Genomic DNA, 24,779 nt, shown 5'->3' on the forward strand with positions numbered 1-24,779 from the left:
TGAGCTGGTGCAACTGTTATGTATGTCCAAAATGGCACCTACCCTCTCTCAGCTAGTTACAGGACACCATCACTGGGTGGTCTGGGAGAAAGAAACATACCCCCTTTTCTTTGTCCTCTAGGTTGGCTGGTATACTGTCCCCCACAGGGCTCCAAGCCAGACATACACCAGGCTCTTCCACAGCTTTACTCCCATGGCTTGGGTTTCTTCAGTCTAGTCTCACCTCACTCTCCACAGCTGGTGCTGAAGGTCTTGGGTGCTGGAATCCTGAGTTGTCCACACCCCCCACATAGGTCCACAGCATTCCTGTAATTTGCGTGGAGTTTCCTTTGCAGTTTTTCCCCCAACTCTTCCCTGAGATTGTACTCCCTCCATTTTTTTTAACTGTTTTCCCCTAGACTAGAGAAGTAAGCTCCTTCTCTATTCTGCCATATTGGAATTCTCAGAAAATATGTTTTTAAGTATGATATACTGTCCATGCGTCTGAATTGACACTCAGATTTATTATCATGTGCTAACAATCCTTCCAAAAACCTGTCAGAGTATAAGTCATTGTACTCAACAAGAAATAAAACCTGACTCACCTGGGGGATGGCGATGATGATGGTGCAGAACAGAGCAATGCAGAAGAGGCAGAAGGCCTGACCAATTCTTCTCCCAACCTTGTTGATCAGGACACTTGTGAAGATGTAGCCAGGAATTTCCAGCACGGCTGTCATTGAGTGAATGGGTCATCTCTAAGGCTGGGCACTTGACTGCACAAGGGACCCACCTTCTACTCCTCAGGGCAGGAGCAACCCTCTCCCTGCTTCCAGGGCCTTTGAGAACCCTTTGAGGGCTCTCTCAAAGGCAGCAAGCCTTATCATGTAAACTCAGTGAGAGGACAAGCATGTCCTGTGAAATGCAGTAATGCTCATGTTATCCACCTAGCACTTGCCCCCATCCTAGGGGCCTTATCTCGCATTAGGCTGCAAGCTGCCCAGGTCACAGCATGGTGCCTGGAGGACAGGCCTGTTGAGTGAATAAATGAGCAAATTAATAGACAACATTGATTATTTCTCATTTTAGTTTCTCTGCTTGTCAGAACTAGGGGAACATTTTCCAATCAATAGCTTCAAACTTAGGAACTGCTCAAGACAAATAAAAATGGAGGTCATGATTTAGACAGATCCTAAGGCCAACAGCCCATAACCACAAAAGGAAAGCTTAAGTCAGCCTGGTTTCCCTGATGTACCTCCAATCCTAAATTAAACACACAACAGAAGCTCCGTGACCTGGTCAGCACAATTCTGTGACACTTAGCCACTGGGCTATATACAAACCAGCTTCAACAGGTCTACGTGTCCTGAAAAGAATGTGAATAATATCACAGCCAATCCAGAAAATGGCAAAATCCGTCCTCTGTTCTGCTTTATAAACAGGCCTGCAAATGCTCTCAGGCGAGCTTTTCATCACTTAGCTTAAGGCCTCCCATTCAAGAACTGTTCTTCTGGACGTACAACAAACTTTTGATCTGATTTTATTTTTTTAAATATGTGTATCTTTTGATTTGAAAGGCAAAGTGACAGAGAGAGAGAGGAAGAGACAGTGGGAGAAAGTGAGAGATCTTCCATCCACTGTTTCACTCCCCAAATAGCTACAACGGCCATGGCTGGGCCAGGCTGCAGTCATGAGCCTGGAACTCCAGCTGGGCCTCCCATGTGGGTGGCAGGGGCCCAAGCATTTGGGCCACCATCCACTGCTTTCCCAGGAGCATTAGCAGGAAGTTCGGTCAGAAGGGGAGCAGCCGGACTCCTAGTTTAACCCGCTATAACACAACACTGTTCCGATTTTATTATTTGACAAAGCTAAAGCAGCAAGTTTGTTATTGGCTAAGTACACAAACCAATAACAACACCTAATAGATTTGAAATCTAAAAGGAAATTTTTAAATTTTAATTTTTAATTAGTTTTTAGTAGATTCAATATGCTTTGTAGATGCAGTTCTAAAAACATATTCCCTTCTTCTCTCACCCCCTCCTGCCTCCTCTCTCCCTCCCACCCTCCTTTCTTCTCTTTTTTCTTGTTTTTTTACTTTCTGATATAACATATTTTAAATTTACATTACTTTCTGAGATAACATTTCAAATTTACATTACAGTAAAAAGGCTTAATACTCATCAAATAAGAAGTTTAACAAGAAAAAGCAAAAAGACCCTAGTTTAGTGGGAATATACACAATGGCTACAAACAATAATTGAATGGAAAAACAACCATTTTACCCAAATAGAGTAAGTTTTATAGTAGTCATGGATCATTAAATCTACAGTAGTATAACATTCTTAACCATTGGTTTCACAAAGGTATGGAACAAAATTTTAGAAGACTATTTTCTGTACCAATATTGATACACACAAACATTTCTTTCTTTGTTCTTTCTTCTTTTTTATGTTTGTTTTTTAAATTTTAGCACCCACATATAAGGAAGAACATGCAGTATTTGTCTTTCTGGGTCCAGCTTATTTCAATCAACATGACTGTGTCCATTTTGCTGCAAATGGTAGAATTCCATTCTCTTTATAGCTGAATAATATTTCATTTTGCATAAGTATCACATTTTCTTTATCCATTTATCTGATGATGAACACCTTGGTTGATTCCAAATGTTGGCTATTGTGAAGAGTGCTGCTATGAACATTGTGGTGCAGGTATCTCAAGTATTTTGGGTATTTACCTAGTAGTGGGATTGCTGGATCATATGGCAGGTCTATTTCTAGTTCTTAAAGAAATCTCTACACTGTTTTCCACAGTGGCTGCACTAAGAAGGAAGACTTCTCTCTGTCTCTAGCTCTGTCTGTATCTCTGCCTTTCAAATAAATGAAATAAATCTTTTTTTAAAGAGTCAACTCTAGACGGACCAAAGACTTAAATGTAAGACCTGAGACTCTGGAGGTGCTGGAAGAAAACATAGGGAAAAAACTCCCAGGCATTGGTGTAGTGGAGGACTTCCAGGACAAAATCCACAAGGCACAGGCAACAAAAACAAAACTAAATAAATGGAGCTATATTAAACTCAGAACCTTTTGCACTGCAAAGGAAATGATAATTAGAGTGAAGAGACATCCAACAGAATGAGAAAAAAATACTTGCAAACCACCTGACAAAGGATTAATATCCTGAATATATCAACAACTTAAAAAAATGCAACAACAACAACAAACAACAACCAATCCAGTAGAGAAATTTAATAGACAGTTCTCAAAAGAAGAAATACAGTGTAGGCACTATGGCACAGTAGGTTAAGCATCCATTTGTGGCACCAGCATCTCTTATGGGTGCTGGTTCAAGTCCCGGCTACTCCACTTCCAATCCAGCTCCCTGCTAATATGCCCAGGAAACAGTGGAAGATGGTCGAACTGCTTGGGCCCTGTGCCCATGTAAAAGACCTGGAGGAAGATCCTGGATCTGGCTTTGGATTGGCCCAGCTCCAGGCGTTGTGGCCATTTGAGGAGTGAACCAGCAGATGAAATATATCTCTTTCTCTCTCTCTCTCTGTATCTCTGCTTCTCTCTGTCTGCAACTCTGCCTCTCATATAAATAAATAAATATTTAAGGAAAAAAAAGACATTTTCCACAGTGGCTGCACTTATATTCCTACCAACTGTGTCTAAGTGTCCCCCTTTGTCCACAATTTCGCCAGCAGTTGTTGCTCTGTGATTTCTGGATGACCTGTCCATTGATGAGAGTGGGGCACTGAAGTCACCCATTGTTTTGGGATCTATTTTTCCCTTTTAGGTATAACAATATTTTTTGTATATATCTGGGTGGTCTTGCATTAAGCACATATATATTTATGATTGTTACGTCTTCTTGCTGAATAGAACTTTTTAAAAAACATAATATCTTTATCTCTTTGTATAGTTTTTGATTTAAACCCTGTTTTACCTGCTATCAGGATAGCTATGCCTGCTCATTTGTGGTTTTCATTGGCCTGGTATATCATTTTCCAACCCTTCCCTTTAAGTCTCTGTGTATATTTGTTTGTGAGTTTCTTGTAGGCAGTATATAGTGGGGTCATGTTTTTTTTAATCCATTCAGCCCACCTAAGTCTTTTGGTTGATGAGTTTAATCCACTACATACAAGGTTAGATCAGTCAGGTAACAACTAAGACCTGTCATTTTGTTGACTGGATAATGATTCTACCTGCTCTGTCGGTGAATTTGGTGGTGACACATGTTTCATGTTACTTCCAACACAGGACACCCTTCAGAATTTCTTGTAAGGCTGGTCTGGTGGTGGTGAATTCTCTTTCATCTAACTGGTTTTCCTTCATATGTACTTTGTTGTTTTTCTCTGTCTTTAGGATTCTTTCTTAGTCTTTAACTTTTGACAATTTGATGACAATATGCTTGGGGAAGACATTTTTTGGTTGAGTCTGCTTGGGGTTCTCTGCTTATATCTTGATGTCTATGTCTCAAGACTTGAAAATTTCTCAAATATTATTTCATTTAGCAGATTTTCAACCCCTTTTGCCTTTTCTTCTCCTTCAAGAATATCTATAATACAAATATTTGTTTGTTTAATGGTATCCCATATTCTGTGCAGACTTTCTTCATTCTTTTTAATTCCTTCTCTTTATTTTTGTTTGATTTTGGTTACTTCTTGTCCTCAAGGTCAGAAATTTTTTCTTCTACTTGGTCTATTCTGCTGTTAAAGCTCTCAATTGTATTTTTATTTCACTGACTAAAGATTTCATCTCCAAAATTTCTGTTTGGTTCTTAACGAGTTGCTGTCCTTAGTAATATTTTCATTCATGTCACTCATTGATTTCCTCATTTCTTTTCTATGTGTATTCTCTTGAATCTTGTTGAGTTTCCTTACAGTCATTATTCTGAATTCTGTATCTGTCATTTCATAAATTTCCTTCAGTTCAGGATCTAATTCTGGAGGATTGTTGTTGTTGTTGTTGTTTAAGTGGTGTCATGCTACCTTGCTTCTTCATGTCTCCTCTGTCTCTACATTGACGTCTGCCTGTCTGGTATACTCATCCCTTCTTCTTAATGGAGTAAGTTTTATTGGAAAAGAGTTTGTGGTTTAGCTGGAATGCAGAGTATCACTTGGTTTGTTGCTTTCACTTTAGTTCTGAGTGAGCCCAGGAGTGTAGTCTCTGAGTGATTTCTCTTGTCTTAATCAATGTCAGTTGTGTCTATAAGTGACCCAGTGGTCTAGTCTGCTGCAGTTTGCAGGAATACAAGTGTGGCTTTGAGATGAATAAGTGCTTCCTTGGATGTGCATCTTGGGCCCACAGTGAGTTCGGTGTCAGTCTCCATGGTGAATATGATAGCCAGGGTCTTGTTCTTGAGGTGCTGAGGGAGACAAACATGGCTGCCCCCTTGTTCTACTGGAAGCCTGAGTGACGCTTGGGCTTGTGGCACCAATTTCTATGGCTCTAGGACTCTGTGATACAGATGGACCCTTCCTCAGATCCTGCTAGGGGAGTTCAGTTGGTGCTGTGGTTTATAATACCAACAGCCCTAGTCCTGGGACTAGATCATGTGAAATGAAACCCTTCCAGTCCTACAGGGGAACTACAAGATATAGAGGAGATTTTACTGTGGAAGGTATGAGTCCAGAGAAGTGGACTGCAGGTAGGTTCTTCCCTATGTCCACTAGGTGGATCCCAGTGACACCGAGAAATCTAGAGTGAATTGTTACAGTCCTGGTGTTGCAGGGTATAGTGGGGTCATTACCAGATCTCCCAGGATGGGAGCAGATTTTTTTTTATGGGCTGCTTCCGGTGTTAGCCCCAAGCAGCTAAGGTAAATCCCCCTGGCTCACAAAGACTGTGTCAGCATAGCGCTGGGGCTAATGCCCCCAAACTCCCAGAGCTGTCACATGCAGGGGATCCGTCCTTTGCCCGTATGTTGGGTTGACTCTAAGATGCTCGTAGGAGCAGAACAGAGGTGTGCTGTGTGACTTTCCGCTGCCGGGCATGGTGCTCTGTGCGGGTTGGGGAGAGGAGGAAAGCAACACAGCTTCGCCGCTCCAAGCCTGGCAGTTGCTCAGGCCCCAGTCAGCTCTCTGGGCTGAAGTAGAGTCAGCAGGTGACTGTGGAATTCTCAGCTAGAACTGCGAGTGGCAGGGCGCCTGGAGATTTCCTCCTGTCTTGATGAGGTCAGACGGCAGGCAGCTGGCAGTGCCACACGGCTGACTGCAGCGGTATTGCTGTTTTCTCTCCTCCTGTCTCGTGGAGTCTTCATTGCTTTTTTTTTTTCCACTTCTTCACTGAAAATTTCCATCAGATCCCTAGAACCTAAGTCTTCTTTTGTACTTTTCACATCCCAGAGCAGCTTAAGTTAGTGTGGCTATGCCCTATTCAGCCATCCTGGATCTCTAGAAGAATACACTTTATATTATAATGCAAATCCCCTGCAGAACCAGGCCTTTGTCTTGGACCTCCTCCTGTCTCACCACAGTGAGAAAAAAAAAAGAACTGAGTCCACAAATTGATGAATCTATTGAATTAAAAGCCTTTCTCCTAGAGAACCCAGGACGGAACCTGAGATCCAGAAGAAAAGACAAGAAGCCTTATCACTGTGAGCCAGGCAAATCACAAGGCTCTCCTGCAAACTAGGCAGCGCCAGCCGTGAGGGGCAGGGGGCACTCACTGTCCCCCAGCCTGTGCCTTGCTCAATTCCCTTTTGGGAACTCTATGCCCTCTGGCGTTTGCCCAGCTCCAAGGACATGGCCACACCTGCCTTGTAGGAGTCAGGTGCCTTTGTCCAGTCAGCTATGGCCTGAAGCAGCCTCCAGAGGTGCAGGGCTGGGTCTCTGTCTCACGCAGCCTCTGGCGAACAGCAGGGGGAGCTGTGCATCTTTTGAGTGCACGCTATTAGGACATCAGAAAGGAACCTCAGTCTCAGGTGCTCAGGGAAGGGCTGGCTCAGGAAAAGGCAAACACTGGCGTTGAGAGCCCCGTGGGAGGAAAGCCCCTCACCTTTCTTGACTGAAAACTGAACAGCTCTGGAGCAATAGGCCCCACTGTCAGCCTGGACTTGTGTTGCAAGAAAGTTTCTGAGGATCACTTTCTTCTCTTGCTTTTTCAAGAGTTCGTCGAGTGCTTTTCTGTACCAAACAAGGCAATGATTGCCAACAGAGCCGCCTGTGAGTAGGCCTGGGCTATTATCCCCATCTCAAACCCACATTTGAGCAAATGAGCAAACGACCACTCTGGCACTGGACATGAGGTCTTCAGGAAGCCAAAGCCCCTTGCAGCAGCCTCCCTATCCTGATCTCTTCTCTCCAGGTCTGGCTCAGGGCTTCTCCCTCTACATGACTGGGTGCTGAGCCACAACCACCATCCTATAAGGTTGGGCAAGGATTGGACACAGTTGAAGAGAAATGTCAAGTGTTCTACGCTGGGCGGGCGTCGTGGTATGGCAGGTGAGGCTGCCATTTGGAATACTCATATCCCATATCACAGAGCCTGGGATCCACTTGGCCTCCGCTGCTGATCCAGCTTCTCCCAATGCACGTGAGAGGCAGTGGATCATAGTCAAAGTGTTTGGGTTCCTGCCACCCACAAGGGAGACCTACATGGAATTCTCCTGGCTCTTGGCTCTGGCTTGGCCCAGTCCTGGCTGTTGTAGCCCTCTGGAGAGTGAAACAGTGGACAGAAAATCTCTGTCTCTCAGTCTCTCTCCCTCTATGTCATTCTGCCTTTCAAATAAATAAATGAATAAACTTTTCAAAAATAAACAAAGTGTGCAAAGCTGGTGTTTCCTGAGTTGATGTTCCAGGGCACTGAAAAGATACCCAGGGGCTAGCACTGTGGCACAGCGGGTTAAAGCCCTGGCCTGTAGCACCAGCATCCCATATGAGTGCCAGTTCGAGTCCTGGCTGCTGCACTTCTAATCCAGCTTTCTGATATTGCCTGGGAAAGCATAGAAGTTGGGCCAAGTCTTTGGCCCCTGCACCTGCGTGGGAGACCTGGATGAAGCTCCTAGCTCCTGCCTCCTGGCTTTGGATCAGCTCGTCTCTGGCAGTTGCAGTCATTTGGGGAGTGAACCAGTGGATGGAAGACCTCTCTCTCTCTTGCTATACCTCTCTCTGTAACTCTTTCAGATAAATAAAATAAATCTTAAAAAAAAAATCAGCATCTTAGCTTGACCACGGCTGGGCTTTCAATATTGCAAGCAAGGAGGCCCAGCTCCCTTGGCATTAGGACAACGTGTCATCACTTTCCTCATTTAGTTACATGTCAGCTTCCTTGTCACTTGAACCCCATCCCACCACCCTTACCCCATAACCCCTTCGTGTATCTTGAAGCTACTGAGCTACAAATGATACAAAACCAGGCTGAAATTCCTACCAGTCCCAACCGCCTGAAGAGTTGAAAGGTTGTTCAAAAATTCCCACAAGAGGAGTGCTGATGAGCACCTGTCAGCAAGGGCACTAACGGGGAGGGAATCACACGACACGGACAGAATCGCACGTCCCATCAAACCATGTGCATTTGTCTCTGGAAACATTTCATAGTTATGGGATTGCCCAGTTTCTTGAAAATGCACCAAAACTAAGAAATCACATCACAAAGATCTGAAGCCCCAGCTTTCCCTCGCTCCCTACTCCATGCTTCCTGTACCCCACTGATGCCCCTGCCACTTGTGGCTCTGTTCTGGACACACCACACTGTTCCTCAAAATGACGTGCAGGATGAACAAACTTATTTATCAGCTTGCCCAAAAAAGGAGTGAAGACGTTTTCTTAAAATGACTTACAATTCCGACTGCAGTATAATAAACAAACCTAGATGGGCCACTGGGGCTTTAGAATGAGCACAGATGGGGTCTATGGATAAACATTACAAAGTAAGATTTTCCTACTCTAAATACAGGCAGTCTATCCAGAAATTACCAGGAGTTAACACTGGATGGATAAAGGCATATTTCTAGTATTTCTCTCGAGTTTAATTCAAACTTGGATTATGCAAAGGAGTCACATCTCAAGCCAGCCAAAGCCATTTCAGCCTGCCACTACAATGAGAGAAGCATAAAAGTATACGTTCAGTTGACTTTACTAATCAAATTTCTAAATTAAGGACATTTGAAGACAGAAAGATGCCAGATTCCCAAAACATATTAAATTTTAAAAGGAAAACAACTTACAAAGGAATCATAGGTAGTGAATGATTTCATTTGTGTTAAAGTATGAGACATTTATAGGCACAAAGATACGGAAATGCATAGAGACAGAGGTGAAAGGGTACAAGCCAAACAGTACAGAAGTTACCTGAGGGCACAATTCCTGGGTGAGGATGGGTGGAAGCAAGGAGCAGAGACGCAGAGACAGGAAGGTGGGGAAAGACTAAATTATTTTGACTGTATGCATTTTTTTTCCAAAAAGAAGATATATACATGAGTTAAAATATATTTGGTAAAGCTGGGGCTGGCGCTATGGCACAGTGGATTAAAGCCCTGGCCTGAATCGCCGGCATTCCATTTGGGTGCCAGTTTCTAGTCCCGGCTGCTCCTCTTCCAATCCAGCTCTCTACTATCGCCTGGGAAAGCAGTGGAAGATGGCCCAAGTCCTTGGGCCCCTGTACCTGCGTGGGAGACCTAGAGGAAACTCCTGGCTCCTGGCTCCTGGCTCCTGCCTTTGGATCAGCGCAGCTCTGGCCATTGCAACCATCTGGGGAGTGAACCAGCGGATGGAAGACCTCTCTCTCTGTCTCTACCTCTCTCTAACTCTTTCAAATAAATAAAATAAATCTTTAAATATATATATATATATATATATATATATATATTTGGTAAAGCTAAAAGTTATCATAATAATATGGTTAATAGTAGTTAATATTAGAAAGACAATGCATCTCAGCACCAAAATTAAGTATAAAAACATAGTAGACATTTCACTTCATTGTCACATTTAACTAGATTGCAACTACTTACCCACAAGGAAGAGGTTGATGTAGACACTGTCTCCTGAGTGAATAGGCTTCATGGACAAAGAATAGAATCCAAAACTCACTGTGAACCAAACAAGCCAAATCGTCAGTGTTCCTGACGTAACGTTCCAGCTGTAGAACAGATCTAATATGTTGGGCTTCCTAGTGGCAGAGGATTTACTACCAACGGGAGCACTCAGATCCAGTGACAGAACTTCACACAGGTCACAGCGGCTGGTGCCATTCCAGTTGGCCATCACGTCAACGAGCTGCTGTGCTTCTTTGTACCTCCCCTCGGAGATGAGCCAGAAAGGTGACTCTGGGAGCATCCAGCAGTACAGAATAAAGGGAAAAGTCATTGAAGAGAGGACAACTTGATAAAGCCACCAGGTCTTGACAAAGTAGCCTGTCAAAGCCACCACGATCAGGCCAAACACAAAAAAGCTGTTCATGTTCATGGATGTCCACGTCCGAGATTTTCTGCCAACGAATTCCGTCACGTAGACAAACCCCACCACGAGATAGCCACTTGTAGCCTGAAAGACAAGGAGGGGAGGGTTCACGGTTACAGTCACAGGGATAACAACTGAGGGGTCTGCCCTCTGCAATTCACACACAGGCAACAGAGAGCTGGACAAAGACTTCTCTCTGAAGCCCAAATCTTATTTACCAAAGGGCACTCAACCCCAAGGGTCCTTTTATCTTCCTGTACCCTCCCCACCCCAAATGGCTACAGATATGTAAATGTGTCATTTAAATGTTCCATTATAATGTGGATTTATTTCTCAGGTCCTTGTGAATGCAAATATTAAGGTATCTGCGTAAAAGAGGTCTTATTGTGAAATCCCAATTATTAAATGGGAACCAAAGAAGTCCCAAGATGCCTCAATACTGAGAAGCCACACTGACATCAGCTACAGAAAAATCAGAAAAATAAAGAGGGAGACTGACAGAAACTTTCAGTGGAGAAGTGACAGAACAGAATGGAACAGAACAGAGCCCAGGTGGGACAGCAAGGAAAGAGTGTCTTTGTCCGCCAGCCGCACCCTGCATCTACACAGCTGGCTGTCAGTTGGGAGTCGCCATCTTCCCAAGTCAAGGTAGGAAGGCGTTGCTACCTGCCCTGCCACCGGCAGCTTTAACTGAGGGAGAAAGCCACAGTGCCCCACTGACTTCAGCTCCGGCCTGGGGAGGTGCCTGGGGTCTGAGCAACTACTTGGTTCTAACAAGGGAAGCCATGATACCTACCCCTTCCCTTTGCTCCCAAAGCACCAGTCTCAACTGGCTGTGCAGAGGGCACAGCTGATCTCTCTTCCACTAACAGAAGTGACCAGAGACAGAGTCAAGGCAACTTAGAGGTCAGAGGGCAGACCTCCTGCATCCTGCAGCTGTGGCAGTTTTGTGCTGCATTCACTCATGCTGTGTGATTTAGAGAGGTTCCCCTCAGCTTCTGGGCGCTAGCACCAGAGCAGCCCATTAAAAAATCTGGACCCAACTGAAAAAAGTTCCCTTGACACCACCCAGCTCATGGTCCTGGGAGCTCTGGGCATGAACCCCAGCATCGCTCTTGTATGCCACATGAGACCTGAGGGCAATTCCATCTCTGCCTTGCAGAACCAGGTCTGCTGATGTTGGCAATGCAATCTTTGGAGTAATTTGCATTCATTCAAAAGTATCTGCATCGCTCTGCTGCAGGAAGGTGGCTACCACCATTGACACCTGGCTCCCACCCTGGGAAATCTGGATACTGACCCCATTGTATCCGGTAAAACCAGGACTGTAAGGATCAGTACTAATTTCCTCAAATCCACTGGAATCTAACTGGTAGGACCTAGGGAAGTACCTGCAGGTATTCCACCTCTCCAGACTCATACCTGCCGGGGCAAAATCTCCTGTATACCTGTAGTCACCCTGTAGGACTGCAGCAGGGTTAAGCTCATGTCCCCCCATCTTGGGACTAGGGCTTTTGGTGTTATAAGCCACAGGACCAGGTGGACTCTCCCAGCAGGACCTGGGGAAGGGCCGATCTACATCACAATCAGAGAGCCACAGCTATGGATACCCCAGCATCACTCAGGCTTGCTGGTGGGACAAGGGGACAGCCCCCTTTGTGTTCCTCAGCACCTGGAATGAGACCCTGGCTGTCAGAATCCCCAGTGTAACTGACATCAAACACTTTGGGGACTGAAGGCACACACTTTAGGCAGCCCACGTTCACATTCTGCCCCTACAGACTGCTGAAGACTGAACCACTGCGTCGCCTATAGACACAGCTGACAGTGATTAAAGTCTTCCAAAAGAAATCACTCAGTGGTTACACTTCTTGGCTCACCTAGAACCGATGTCAAAGCAACAAGCCAAGTGACACCTTGAATTCCACCTAAACCGTAAGCTCTGTTTCATTGCAACTGACTCCATAAAGAAGGGACTGTTATTACACCAGATGTGCAAACATCTCTGTAAGGACATAGGAAATGTGAAGAGGCAAGGTAGCATGACACCTCCCAAAGAACACAAGAGTTCTCCAGAACTTGATCCTGATCTGATGAAAATCTATGAAATGCCAGAAACACAACCAAAGTAAGATTGTAAGAAAACTCAGTATGATGCAAGAGACTACAGATGGACAACTTATAGAAATGAGGAGATTAGGCCGGCGCCGCGGCTCAATAGGCTAATCCTCTGCCTTGCAGTGCTGGCATACCGGGTTCTAGTCCTGGTCGGGGCACCGGATTCTGTCCCGGTTGCCCCTCTTCCTGGCCAGCTCTCTGCTGTGGCCAGGGAGTGCAGTGGAGGATGGCCCAAGTGCTTGGGGCCCACACCCCATGGGAGACCAGAAGAAGCACCTGGCTCCTGCCATCGGATCAGCGTGGTGTGCCGGCCGCAGCGGCCATTGAAGGGTGAACCAACGGCAAAGGAAGACCTTTCTCTCTGTCTCTCTCTCTCACTGTCCACTCTGCCTGTCAAAAAAAAAAAAAAAAAAAAAGAGGCCGGCACCGTGGCTCAACAGGCTAATCCTCCGCCTTGCGGCGCCGGCACACCGAGTTCTAGTCCCGGTCGGGGCACCGGATTCTGTCCCGGTTGCCCCTCTTCCAGGCCAGCTCTCTGCTGTGGCCCGGGAGTGCAGTGGAGGATGGCCCAAGTGCTTGGGCCCTGCACCCCATGGGAGACCAGGAGAAGCACCTGGCTCCTGCCATCGGATCAGCGCGGTGTGCCGGTCGCAGCGCGCCGGCCGCGGCAGTCATTGGAGGGTGAACCAACGGCAAAAGGAAGACCTTTCTCTCTGTCTCTCTCTCTCACTGTCCACTCTGCCTGTAAAAAAAAAAAAAAAGAAAGAAATGAGGAGATTAGTGGGTGACATGAGTGAAAAATCCACTAAGGTGACAGAAATCATTAAGAAGAATCAAACAGGGGCCAGTGTTGTGGCGAAACAGGTTAAGCTGTTTCCTGCAATGCTGGTATCCCATATGGGCAATGGTTTGAGTCTCAGCTGCTCCAATTCCCATCCAGTTCCCTACTAATGTGTGCCTAGGAAAACAGCAGAAAGTGGCCCAAATGTCTGGGTGTCTGTATCTTCAATGAGAAACCCAGATGGAGTTCTGGGCTCCTGGTGTTGACCTGGGCCAGTTCCAACCATTATGGCCATTTGGGTAGTAAACCAGTGGGTGGATGATCTCTATATATTCCTCTCCCTCTCTCCCTTTCTCCCTCCCTCCCTCTTTCCTTCTCTCCCTCTTTCTCTAATTCTGCCTTTCAAATAAATACATAAATCTCCAAAAAAAAAAAACAGAAATTTTGGAGATGAAAACTTAAATCAATAAAAATGTGATTGAGAACTTCACCTGAATAGATCAAGTCAAGGAAATAGATCAAGTCAAGGAAAATAGAATAGATCAAGTCAAGGAAAGAATTTCTGATATAGAGCACAAGATTTTTGAAATACCCCAACCAGAAAAAAAGAAAAGAATTAAAAAGACTGAAGAAAGTCTATATGAAATATGGGACACCATTGAGAAACCAAATATTCATATTACAGGGATTCCTGAAGAAGAAAAAGAAAAAGCACTGAGAACCTACTAAATGCAGTAAGAGTTGAAGGCTTCCCTGTGGGTGATCCCGTGAGGCTGCCTGCCTTGCCCTTGCAGGAGGTTGAGAGTGCACGGTGCGCCATGCCTCCTGGGAAGGACCCCAAAGCCTGGCTGCTGGCAGGTAGCAGGAGCCCTGGGGACATTTCCCCCCAGCCCCACCTTCTGCCAATCAGGTAAACTGCTCCCGGGTGGGGCCCAGGCCCACCTGGAAAGCTACCCTAGCTACATGACCTTCAAGCTGATTGGAGAGGCATTTTGGCAAAAATAACAATGTAACAAAAAATAACCAAAATAACATTTAGTTCTGTCCTATAGAGTTAGTGTTCCCTGAATTAGTTACAGCCCTTCTGCCCGCCCATTAAAAGTGTACGTGGTTGTGAATAAAGGTGGACGTGCTCACCGAAGCCTGTCCCCAGTGCTTCTTGTGGAAGAACACCATTGCCCTACTCTCCCCGATGGTGCGGCCTCACAGGGCGACTCTGTACTTCCCAAGTCTTGAAAGAAATATAGACATCCAGATGCAAGAAGCTCAAAGGGCCCCAAGCCAACTCACCCATAAAAAGATTTTCTCTAAGGCATCTTGTAGCCAAATTGTCAAAAGTTAAGGATAAGGAGAGATGCCTAAAGACCGCAACAGAAAAGCATTATGTTATATATAAACGAAAACCTGTTACACTAGCATCAGACTTTTCAGCAGAAACCTCACAGGGCAGAATATAGTGGGATGATATATTCAAGGTCTTAAAAGCAAGAAACCTTCCAACCACAAACATTATGGATGATAAAGCTATCCTTTAGAAGTGAAGGAGAAATAAGGTATTTCCTGGATAAGCAAAAGCCTAGAGAACACACACGAACACAAAACAAGCCTTACAAGGAATTCTGAAGGGAGCCCTACATCGGAAGTAAACATGTAAACACATGACACTACCAAATTCACCAACAGGGCAGGGATAATCCGTAAGCAATCAACAAAATGACAGGTGCTACTTCTCACCTATCAATACTAGCCTTGGAAACAAATGTATTAAATTCCCCAGCCAAAAGACTTAAAGTGGCTGTTTAGATTGAAAAACAAAACAAAAAAAATCCCAAGACCTCCACCATATACTACCTACAGGAAAGTTAAAGAAATAAAAATAAATGGAGGCCAAAAATGTATAGTAACTATAGGGAAAAAAGAAAAACAGATTTCATTAAAACTTGCTTTGGGGAGGCAGAAATTTTTAAAAAATGACTCAGAGGACTTCATGAAAATTAAAACTTCTGTGCATCAAAATTTGAGGGAAAAGACAACCTCCAGAAAATATTTGTAAATAATATTTTTGGTCAGGGATCCTACAGAAACTACCACAATTCAATAATAACCAAAAAAAACCTAAGCAAACCAATTCAAAAATGGGCAATGGACTTGATTTCCCTTAATAAGACACACAACTAGCCAATAAGCATGAAACACAGATGCTCAGCATCATTAACCACTAGGGAAATGCAAATCAGAGCCACGGTGAGCTATCACCTCCTAGCCAGGAGGATGGCTGATGCTCAGCACCACAGCATTGAGGACCGCTGGTGAGGACGGAGAGAGACTAGAACCCTGTGAACTGCTGTCAGGATGCACAACGGGGCAACCTCTGTGGAAAACAAGATGACAAGTCCTCAAAAAATTTACAAAGAGGGTTACCACACGACGCAGTGATTCCACTTCTGGGTACACCCCAGAGAACTGAAAGTGAGGTCTCCAAGAGGTGCGTGCACCCCCCGCCATGTTCTTCCTAACAGCTACAATACATCAGGAACCCAGAGTGAGCCAGCGGATGAACACAGGAGGAAAAGGTGGTAACTGCAAACAATGGGGTCTCGCTCAGCCTTGAGAAGGAAGGGCATTTTGCAGGAACCTTGAGAATAGTAGGCTCAGTGAAATCAGTCACAAAAAGACAAATACTGTAGGATTCAACTTAAACTAGGTTCGTAGGGTAGTCGGACTCAGAGTTAAAAAGCAGAAGGGGGCTGCCAGGGCTGAGGCACGCAGGGAGGGGTGAGAGGGGAGTTACTGTTAGTGGACACATGTTCAGCTTTGCAAGATAAAAGGAGTTCTGGAGATGCTTGGGGGTCCAGGGTTTACAACACCAATGCACTCAGTATCATTGACTGCCCCTACAAGACGGCGATGGCACGTTTTATGTTACATGTGTTTTACCAGAATTAAAAAAAAAAAAAACTAGGAAAGAACTTTGTTTTGAAAATTTGCCTATCTTTAACAAAATTTGGTTTATAATAACGTGATTCTTGGAACAAAGAATGAATCAAATGATGAACTTTGCGGGAGGGGATGTGAAGTATTGGAATGTTTCCTACAAAATTATTTCATATTTGCCTTTGATAAGATAAATCATAAAGTTAATTTTGTAAAGTTAATCTGGAGCACCACTCATCTCCCCAGGGCTTTCTTCATCCTCTGACACTCATCGTTCCCTGTGAAGCTTCATCATGTCACTGTCCTCAGGATATTAATTTTAAAAAAAGATTTATTTATTTATTTATTTATTTGAATGGCAGAGTTATAGAGGAGAGATAGAAAGATCTTCCATCTGCTGGATCCCTTCCCAGATGGTCACAATGGCCAGGACAGGGCCAGGCTGAAGCCAGGAGCCAGGAGTTTCATCCAAGTCTTCCCCATGGGGGCAGGGGCCCAAGCTCTTGGGTCATGTTCTGCTGCTTTCCCAGGCCATTAGCAGGGAGCTGGATCAGAGGTGGAGCAGCTGGGACACCTTCCGGTCCCACATGGGATGCCAGAGTCCCAGGCTGTGGCTTTATCTGCCAGGCACCAGCCCCACTGACGTTAATTTCGTTGAAAAGTTCACTGGTCCACGTCTTCCAGATTCCACGTGGTGGAGGGTTCTGGGGAGGATCAGGCAGGCAGGACTCATTCCTTTAAAGAGATGTTGTAACCCCCCTCCTGTGTAAGATCTCCAATTCCACCTTGTGTGGGAGAATCACCGTGAGGCTGGACAGAGTGCCGCTCCCTCCACAGCCCAGGACTGACTCCAGCACCAGGCAGGGAGGTGCTGGACGTGGGCTGCTGGACTGGTGGTCGGATTCATATCTTTGTGACAAAAGCCACTGAGCCCTGGGAATTGAAGATTTTCTCATTCAAACACCAGGGCAATGTAGAGGAGCTATGACTCCAATAATCGCCCATGGTCTAACGTCATCAGGTTTACTCTGCCTCGCAAACTCAAAACAACGAGCCAATTCACAGCCAAACTGCAGCACTAGCCCGCGCGACCCACAGCAGCTTTACCCCTGAAGCAGCATGAGTTCTAGCAAACTTAACTCAGCCTACAAAACAGAAACTTCACTGGAGAATTAGTCGAGGTCTATCATCATTTTCACAATCCAACTTCATCATTGCCCTATCACGAGCCAGCATACTCATCACAGCTCTCTCCTCCCTTTACACACCATCTCAACACAGCAAGGAAAAGGACACGCCACACGCACAAGCTTGATCCTATTCACACGAGAGAACAATCCCTGCATAGCTCCTTCCTCAATTATTCCTACCACTTACCTCTAAAATTATTCAGGGCCCATTGACTGTACATATGGTTTAAAAGGAGCATGGCAGCCTGGGAATGACATAGAACCCCGACCGTCAGGAGCCCTCCACCCAAGAAGGCCCTTGGCAAGCATTAGCAGCTATTAGAGCACACAGGCAAGAGTGTGAAAACTTCCACGCCTACAAATTGCCTGGTGAAACGGAGCTGTAACATTAGTCCCTGTCAAGTTGTTCAACTCCCCTTATTTCTCCCGAGTGCAATCCACTTCCTGATGGCTACTGCTGTCATCGGATTCAGACAATCTGTACACAACTGCCTGAGCAATTCCAAGAGGCTCCTGCAATCCATTTACATCCATCACCTCCATGGATAATCCTCTATTGCTCACATCTGCTTCCGACTCCAACTCCATACAGCAGCCAGAATGAGTACCGCACACCCCATCCTCCTCTTGAACCTACGAGGCCTTGATAGCCTGTAGGAGAAAGAGCCAAATCTTTTGTTTTTTTTTTAAGATTTATTTATTTATTTGAAAGTCAGAGTTCCACAGAGAGAGAACAGTCAGAGAGGACTTCCATCTGCTGGTTCAGTCCCCAGTTGGCCGCAACAGCCAGAGCTGGAGCAGCGCTGATCCAGAAGCTTCCTCCGGGTCTATCACGCAGGTGCAGGGGTTAAAGCACGTGGGCTATCTTCTACTGCTTTCCCAGGCCATAGCAGAGAGCTGGATCAGAAGTGGAATAGCCAGGACTTAAACCAGCGCCCATATGGGATACCAGTGCTGCACTTTACCCACTACGCCACATGACTGGCCCAGAGCCAAATCTTTACCATCCTGCATGGTCCTGCCTACTGCCTGCCTCACCTCTACCCCCACCCCACCCGAACCTCCTCAAGCATCTCACCCCTGTCTATTCTCCAGCCTTCAATTCTCCTCTCAGGGCGTTCTCACTTGCTGCTACCTTTGCTGGAATGTCCTATTCTCACGCATCCCTCAGACTAAAACGTCCCTGACCCTACCTTCCAGACTGCAGCGGGACCCCCTCTCATGATCACCACTGTATTTAGTTTGGAGAATGGCTGATCAGTGCCCTGCCTTCCCACTGTACTGCAGGTAAACGGAGAGTGCTGGGACTGGTTTACTTGGCTGGGCCTAGTTTACTCTGTCCGCAGCTCCACAGCTGTGTCCAGTGAATGAATCTGCATGACCTGCTGTGCTCAGACCTGCACCACAAACACGATGCCCATGAGAACCAAAGCAAAGAGACCTTCAAAATGATGGCCAGAGTTCACGCGTGTATTTGCAGGTGCAGCCTCATTTTCTTGGTTTCATGAACCAACACCTGGTATTTTGCAAGACTGAAACGTATTTTCAGAATTACCCTCTTCAGTTTTCCAAGAAGACTGTCACACTCGCTCAGCACCTGTGCCTCTGTGGAGCTACCACTCCCACGGGAAGGTCTGTCTCATCAAATCTCACTCAGGTCACACAGCTGTGTTCTCAGGGCAAACAGAACTTCTGGTTGCCACCTTCTAGCTTAAAAATCCTTTGCATTGGCCGGCGCCGCAGCTCACTAGGCTAATCCTCCGCCTTGCGGCGCCGGCACACCAGGCTCTAGTCCCGGTCGGGGCACTGATCCTGTCCTGGTTGCCCCTCTTCCAGGCCAGCTCTGTGCTGTGGCCAGGGAGTGCAGTGGAGGATGGCCCAAGTACTTGGGCCCTGCACCCCATGGGAGACCAGGAGAAGCACCTGGCTCCTGCCATCGGATCAGCGCGGTGCGCTGGCCGCAGCGTGCTACCGCGGCGGCCATTGGAGGGTGAACCAACGGCAAAGGAAGACCTTTCTCTCTGTCTCTCACTATCCACTCTGTCAAAAAAAAAAAAATCCTTTACATTCATATATATATATGTATATGTATGTATGTGTGTATGTATGTATGTATGTATCGGGTCTCTTTTCAAGGTGTAGCACCTCCCATTCTAATGTTTCTTATGCATCCTCCCAACCCTTGGCTATGTGGATGGGTTCCAGCCACTGATGAAGCCTCACATGGACCCCTCCCCTTGTTCCCTGGGGGGTGGGGATGCAGGGCTTTGTGCTGAGATGAGCATCCTTGGCTCCCTTGGGACTCTCGGGTCATCAGTCCTGCTGCGAGGCGCTCTGTGCCTGCCCTGCTCCGCCCCAGATGGAAATGCACTCTGCCCAGTGTGCCCAGTGAACTCCCACCCGGCCTCACTGCTGCTGCTCTCCTGGAGTCAGGAGACCTGTCTGGATGCCTCACAGCCTCTCAGAACGTGGACACACGAGCCCTGGCTTGCCAGGAGTCCCTGCTGTCACAGCTGCCGTGCTGAGGCACGGCCACCCCAAGCCAGGGCGACCCTGCAGGTGTGCACCTTTCATCGGGCCGAGTCCTGACAACAACCAGGGAAACGGGCACTTCTTCCTGTGGTTAACGGATTAGACATCGAGGCTCCAAGTGGATACCGTGTCTGCTCAAGGTCGGCTAACAAGCCAACAGATGACAAAGGTGTTGTTCAAACTCCACACCCTTGCTGCCCACTCCCCTGCTCCTCTCATGCAAAGGTCTCACACACACCTCACAAAAAACTTTAACCAGCTGGCGCCGTGGCTCACTAGTCTAATCCTCTGCCTGCAGCGCCAGCACCCTGGGTTCTAGTCCCATTTAGGGCACCGGGTTCTATCCCGTTGCTCCTCTTCCAGTCCAGCTCTCTGCTGTGGCCCAGGAAGGCAGTGGAGGATGGCCCAAGTGCTTGGGCCCTGCACCCATATGGGAGACCAGGAAGAGGCACCTGGCTCCTGGCTTCGGATCGGCACAGGCATTGGCTGAAGCGGCCATTTGGGGGGTGAACCAACGGAAGACCTTTCTCTCTCTCTCTCTCTAACTCTGCCTGTCAAAAACAAACAAACAAACAAAAAAAGAATTTAACCATATACCTCAGCTGTCTGCTTGGTCCAGGGATACAGCCCCCGATTACACCAATGTAATTACTCTGAAAAAAAAAAAAATGTCCTTGGCGTCCTGGGATGTGTGTCACATTCCAGTCTTGAGGCCAACACACAGTTTTGCCTGGTCAGCAACGTGTTTCCAGGTGAGCTCCACTCTAAGCATAGGTGTTAATGCTCCACAAACTGACTTCTGTTGTGCAGTGAGCAAAGACTTGTCCTCGATCGCCCTCACCAGATTCTTTTTTTTTTTTTTTTTTTTTAACTTTTATTTAATGAATATAAATTTCCAAAGTACAGCTTATGGGTTACAATGGCTTCCCCCCTCCCGTAAATTCCCTCCCGCCCGCAACCCTCCCCTCTCCCGCTCCCTCTCCCCTTCCATTCATGTAAGGATTCATTTTCAATTCTCTTTGTATACAGAAGATCAGCTTAGTATATATTAGGTAAAGTTTTCAACATTTTGCCCATATAGCACTACAAAGTGAAAAAAACTACCATTGGATTACTAATTATAGCATCAAATAGCAATGTACAGCACATTAAAGACAGAGAACCCACATGATTTTTTTTTTTCAAATTAATTAACTTTCTATGCCATTTCCCCTTCAATACCAGGTTGTTATTTTTTTTTTTCATTTCCAATTCTCTTTATATACAGAGGATCACTTCAGTATATCATTAGTAAAGAGCTCATCAGTTTGTGCCCACACAGAAACGCAAAGTATAAGGATAAAGTATTACATTCTATATCTAGAGTCAGGACCTAAGCTGATCAGGTCATTGTTTCTTATAGTGTCCATTTCATTTCCGTAGGTTTCCCCTTTGGTGCTCAGTTAGTTGTCGCCGATCAGGGAAAAGAAATGATATTTGTCTCTTTGGGACTGGCTTAATTCACTCAGCATGATGTTTTCCAGATCCCTCCATCTTGTTTCAAATGACTGGGTTTCATTGTTCCTTACTGCTGTATAGTATTCTATGGAGTACATGTCCCATAATTTCTTTATCCAGTCTACTGTTGATGGGCATTTGGGTTGGTTCCAGGTCTTAGCTATTGTGAATTGAGCTGCAATAAACATTAATGTGCAGATGGCTTTTTTATTAGCCAAATTAATTTCCTTTGGGTAAATTCCAAGGAGTGGGATGGCTGGGTTGTATGGTAGGGTTATGTTCAGGTTTCTGAGGAATCTCCAGACTGACTTCCATAATGGCTTAACCAGTTTGCATTCCCACCAACAGTGGGTTAGTGTCCCTTTTTCCCCACATCCTCTCCAGCATCTATTGTTGGTAGATTTCTGGATGTGAGCCATTCTCACCGGGGTGAGGTGAAACCTCATTGTGGTTTTGATTTGCATTTCTCTGATTGCTAGTGATCTTGAACATTTTTTCATGTGTCTGTTGGCCATTTGGATTTCTTCTTTTGAAAAGTGTCTATTGAGGTCCTTGGCCCATCTCTTCAGTGGGTTGTTTGTTCTGTTGTTGTGGAATTTCTTGATTTCTTTGTAGATTCTGGTTATCAACCCTTTATCTGTAGTATAGTTTGCAAATATTTTCTCCCATTCTGTCGGTTGCCTCTTCACTTTCCTGATTATTTCTTTCGAAGTACAGAAACTTCTCAATTTGATGCAATCCCAAATGTTAATTTTGGTTTTGACTGCCTGTGCTCCTGGGGTCTTTTCCAAAAAGTCTTTGCCTGTACCTATATCTTGCAGGGTTTCTCCAATGCTCTCTAATAATTTGATGGTTTCGGGCCGTAGATTTAAGTCTTTAATCCACGTTGAGTGAATTTTTGTGTAAGGTGAAAGGTATGGGTCTTGCTTTAAGCTTCTGCATATGGAAATCCAGTTTTCCCAGCACCATTTATTGAATAGACTGTCCTTATTCCAGGGATTAGTTTTGGATCTTTGATCAAATATAAGTTGGCTGTAGATGTTTGGATTGATTTCTGGTGTTTCTATTCTGTTCCATTGGTCTATCCATCTGTTTCTGTACCAGTACCATGCTGTTTTGATAACAACTGCCCTGTAGTATGTCCTAAAATCAGGTATTGTGATGCCTCCGGCTTTGTTTTTGTTGTACAAGATTGCTTTGGCTATTCGAGGTCTTCTGTGTCTCCATATGAATTTCAGTATCATTTTTTCCAGATCTGAGAAGAATGTCTTCGGTATCTTGATTGGTATTGCATTGAATGTATAAATTGCTTTTGGGAGAATAGACATTTTGATGATATTGATTCTTCCAATCCATGAGCATGGAAGATTTCTCCATTTTTTGGTATCCTCTTCTATTTCTTTCTTTAAGGTTTTGTAGTTTTCATCATAGAGTTCTTTAACGTCCTTGGTTAAGTTTATTCCAAGGTATTTGATTGTTTTTGTGGCTATTGTGAATGGGATTGATTTTAGAAGTTCTTCCTCAGCCTTGGCATTGCCTGTGTATACAAAGGCTGTTGATTTTTGTGGATTGATTTTATATCCTGCTACTTTGCCAAACTCTTCGATGAGTTCCAATAGTCTCTTAGTAGAGTTCTTTGGGTCCCCTAAATAAAGAATCATATCATCTGCAAAGAGGGATAGTTTGACTTCTTCCTTCCCGATTTGTATCCCTTTAATTTCTTTTTCTTGCCTAATAGCTCTGGCTAAAACTTCCAGAACTATATTGAATAGCAGTGGTGAGAGTGGGCATCCCTGTCTGGTACCAGATCTCAGCGGAAATGCTTCCAACTTTTCCCCATTCAATAGGATGTTGGCCGTGGGTTTTTCATATATTGCTTTGATTGTATTGAGGAATGTTCCTTCCATACCCAGTTTGCTTAGAGTTTTCATCATGAAAGGGTGTTGTATTTTATCAAATGCTTTCTCTGCGTCTATTGAGAGAATCATATGGTTTTTCTTCTGCAGTCTGTTAATGTGGTGTATTACGTTGATTGTTTTGCGGACGTTGAACCATCCTTGCATACCAGGGATAAATCCCACTTGGTCTGGATGGATGATCTTTCTGATGTGTTGTTGCATTCTATTGGCCAGAATTTTATTGAGGATTTTTGCATCTATGTTCATCAGGGATATTGGTCTGTAATTCTCTTTCAATGCTGCATCTTTTTCCGGCTTAGGAATTAAGGTGATGCTGGCTTCATAGAAAGAATTTGGGAGAATTCCTTCTTTTTCGATTGCTCTGAATAGTTTGAGAAGCATTGGAGTTAGTTCTTCTCTAAATGTCTGGTAGAACTCAGCGGTGAATCCATCTGGTCCTGGGCTTTTCTTTGTTGGGAGGGCCTTTATTACTGTTTCTATTTCTGTGTCAGTTATGGGTCTGTTTAGGTTTCCTATGTCTTCCTGGCTCAATTTAGGTAGGTTGTATGTGTCCAAGAATCTGTCCATTTCTGATAGATTTCCCTGTTTGCTGGCATACAAGTCCTTGTAGTAATTTCTGATGATTCTTTTTATTTCTGTTGTGTCTGTTGTTATGTTTCCTTTTTCATCTCTGATCCTATTGATTTGGGTCTTTTCTCTTCTTTTTTTAGTGAGTTGGGCCAATGGGGTGTCAATTTTGTTTATTTTTTCAAAAAAAACCAGCTCCTCGTTTGGCTGATTTTTTGTAATGTTTTTTTGGATTCAATCTTGTTGATTTCTTCTTTGATTTTAATTATTTCCCTTCTTCTACTGGGTTTGGGTTTGGTTTGCTGCAGATTTTCTAGATCCTTGAGATGACTTGAAAGCTCTTCTATTTGGTGCCTCTCCAATTTCTTGATGTAGGCACCTATTGATATAAACTTACCTCTTAACACTGCTTTTGTTGTATCCCATAGGTTTTGGTATGTTGTGTTGTTATCCTCATTTACTTCCAGAAAATTTTTGATTTCTCTTTTAATTTCTTCTATGACCCATTGTTCATTCAGGAGCATGTTGTTCAATCTCCATGTGTTTGCACGTGCTCTGGGGATTCCCGAGTTGCTAATTTCCAATTTGATTCCTTTGTGGTCTGAGAAGCTGCATGGTATGATTCTAATTCTTTTGAATTTGCTGAGACTTGCTTTATGGCCTAGTATGTGGTCAATCCTAGAGAAGGTTCCATATACTGCTGAGAAGAATGTAAAGTCCTTAGATGTAGGATGAAATGTTCTGTAGATATCTGTTAGATCCATTTGAGCTATAGTGTCATTTAAATCTGCTGTCTCCTTGTTGATCTTCTGTCCTGATGATCTGTCTATCTCTGAGAGTGGAGTATTGAAGTCCCCCAG

The 24,779-nt window shown here is 44.9% G+C and overlaps 1 protein-coding gene across 1 annotated transcript in view; it reads right to left on the bottom strand.

Annotated features, from left to right (window-relative positions):
• Positions 1-24,779, bottom strand: part of SLC22A16 (solute carrier family 22 member 16) — a 45,717-nt gene that overhangs the window by 9,915 nt on the left and 11,023 nt on the right. The window contains exons 4-5 of the mRNA XM_062187661.1: positions 9,934-10,465; positions 585-712 (exon numbers count right to left, since the gene is read on the bottom strand). Coding sequence (XP_062043645.1) covers positions 585-712; positions 9,934-10,465 — 660 coding nt within the window. The remainder of the gene's footprint in view (positions 1-584; positions 713-9,933; positions 10,466-24,779) is intronic.

Source organism: Lepus europaeus, chromosome 3 (assembly GCF_033115175.1).
Source record: "Lepus europaeus isolate LE1 chromosome 3, mLepTim1.pri, whole genome shotgun sequence".
Classification (NCBI taxonomy): Eukaryota; Metazoa; Chordata; class Mammalia; order Lagomorpha; family Leporidae; genus Lepus; species Lepus europaeus.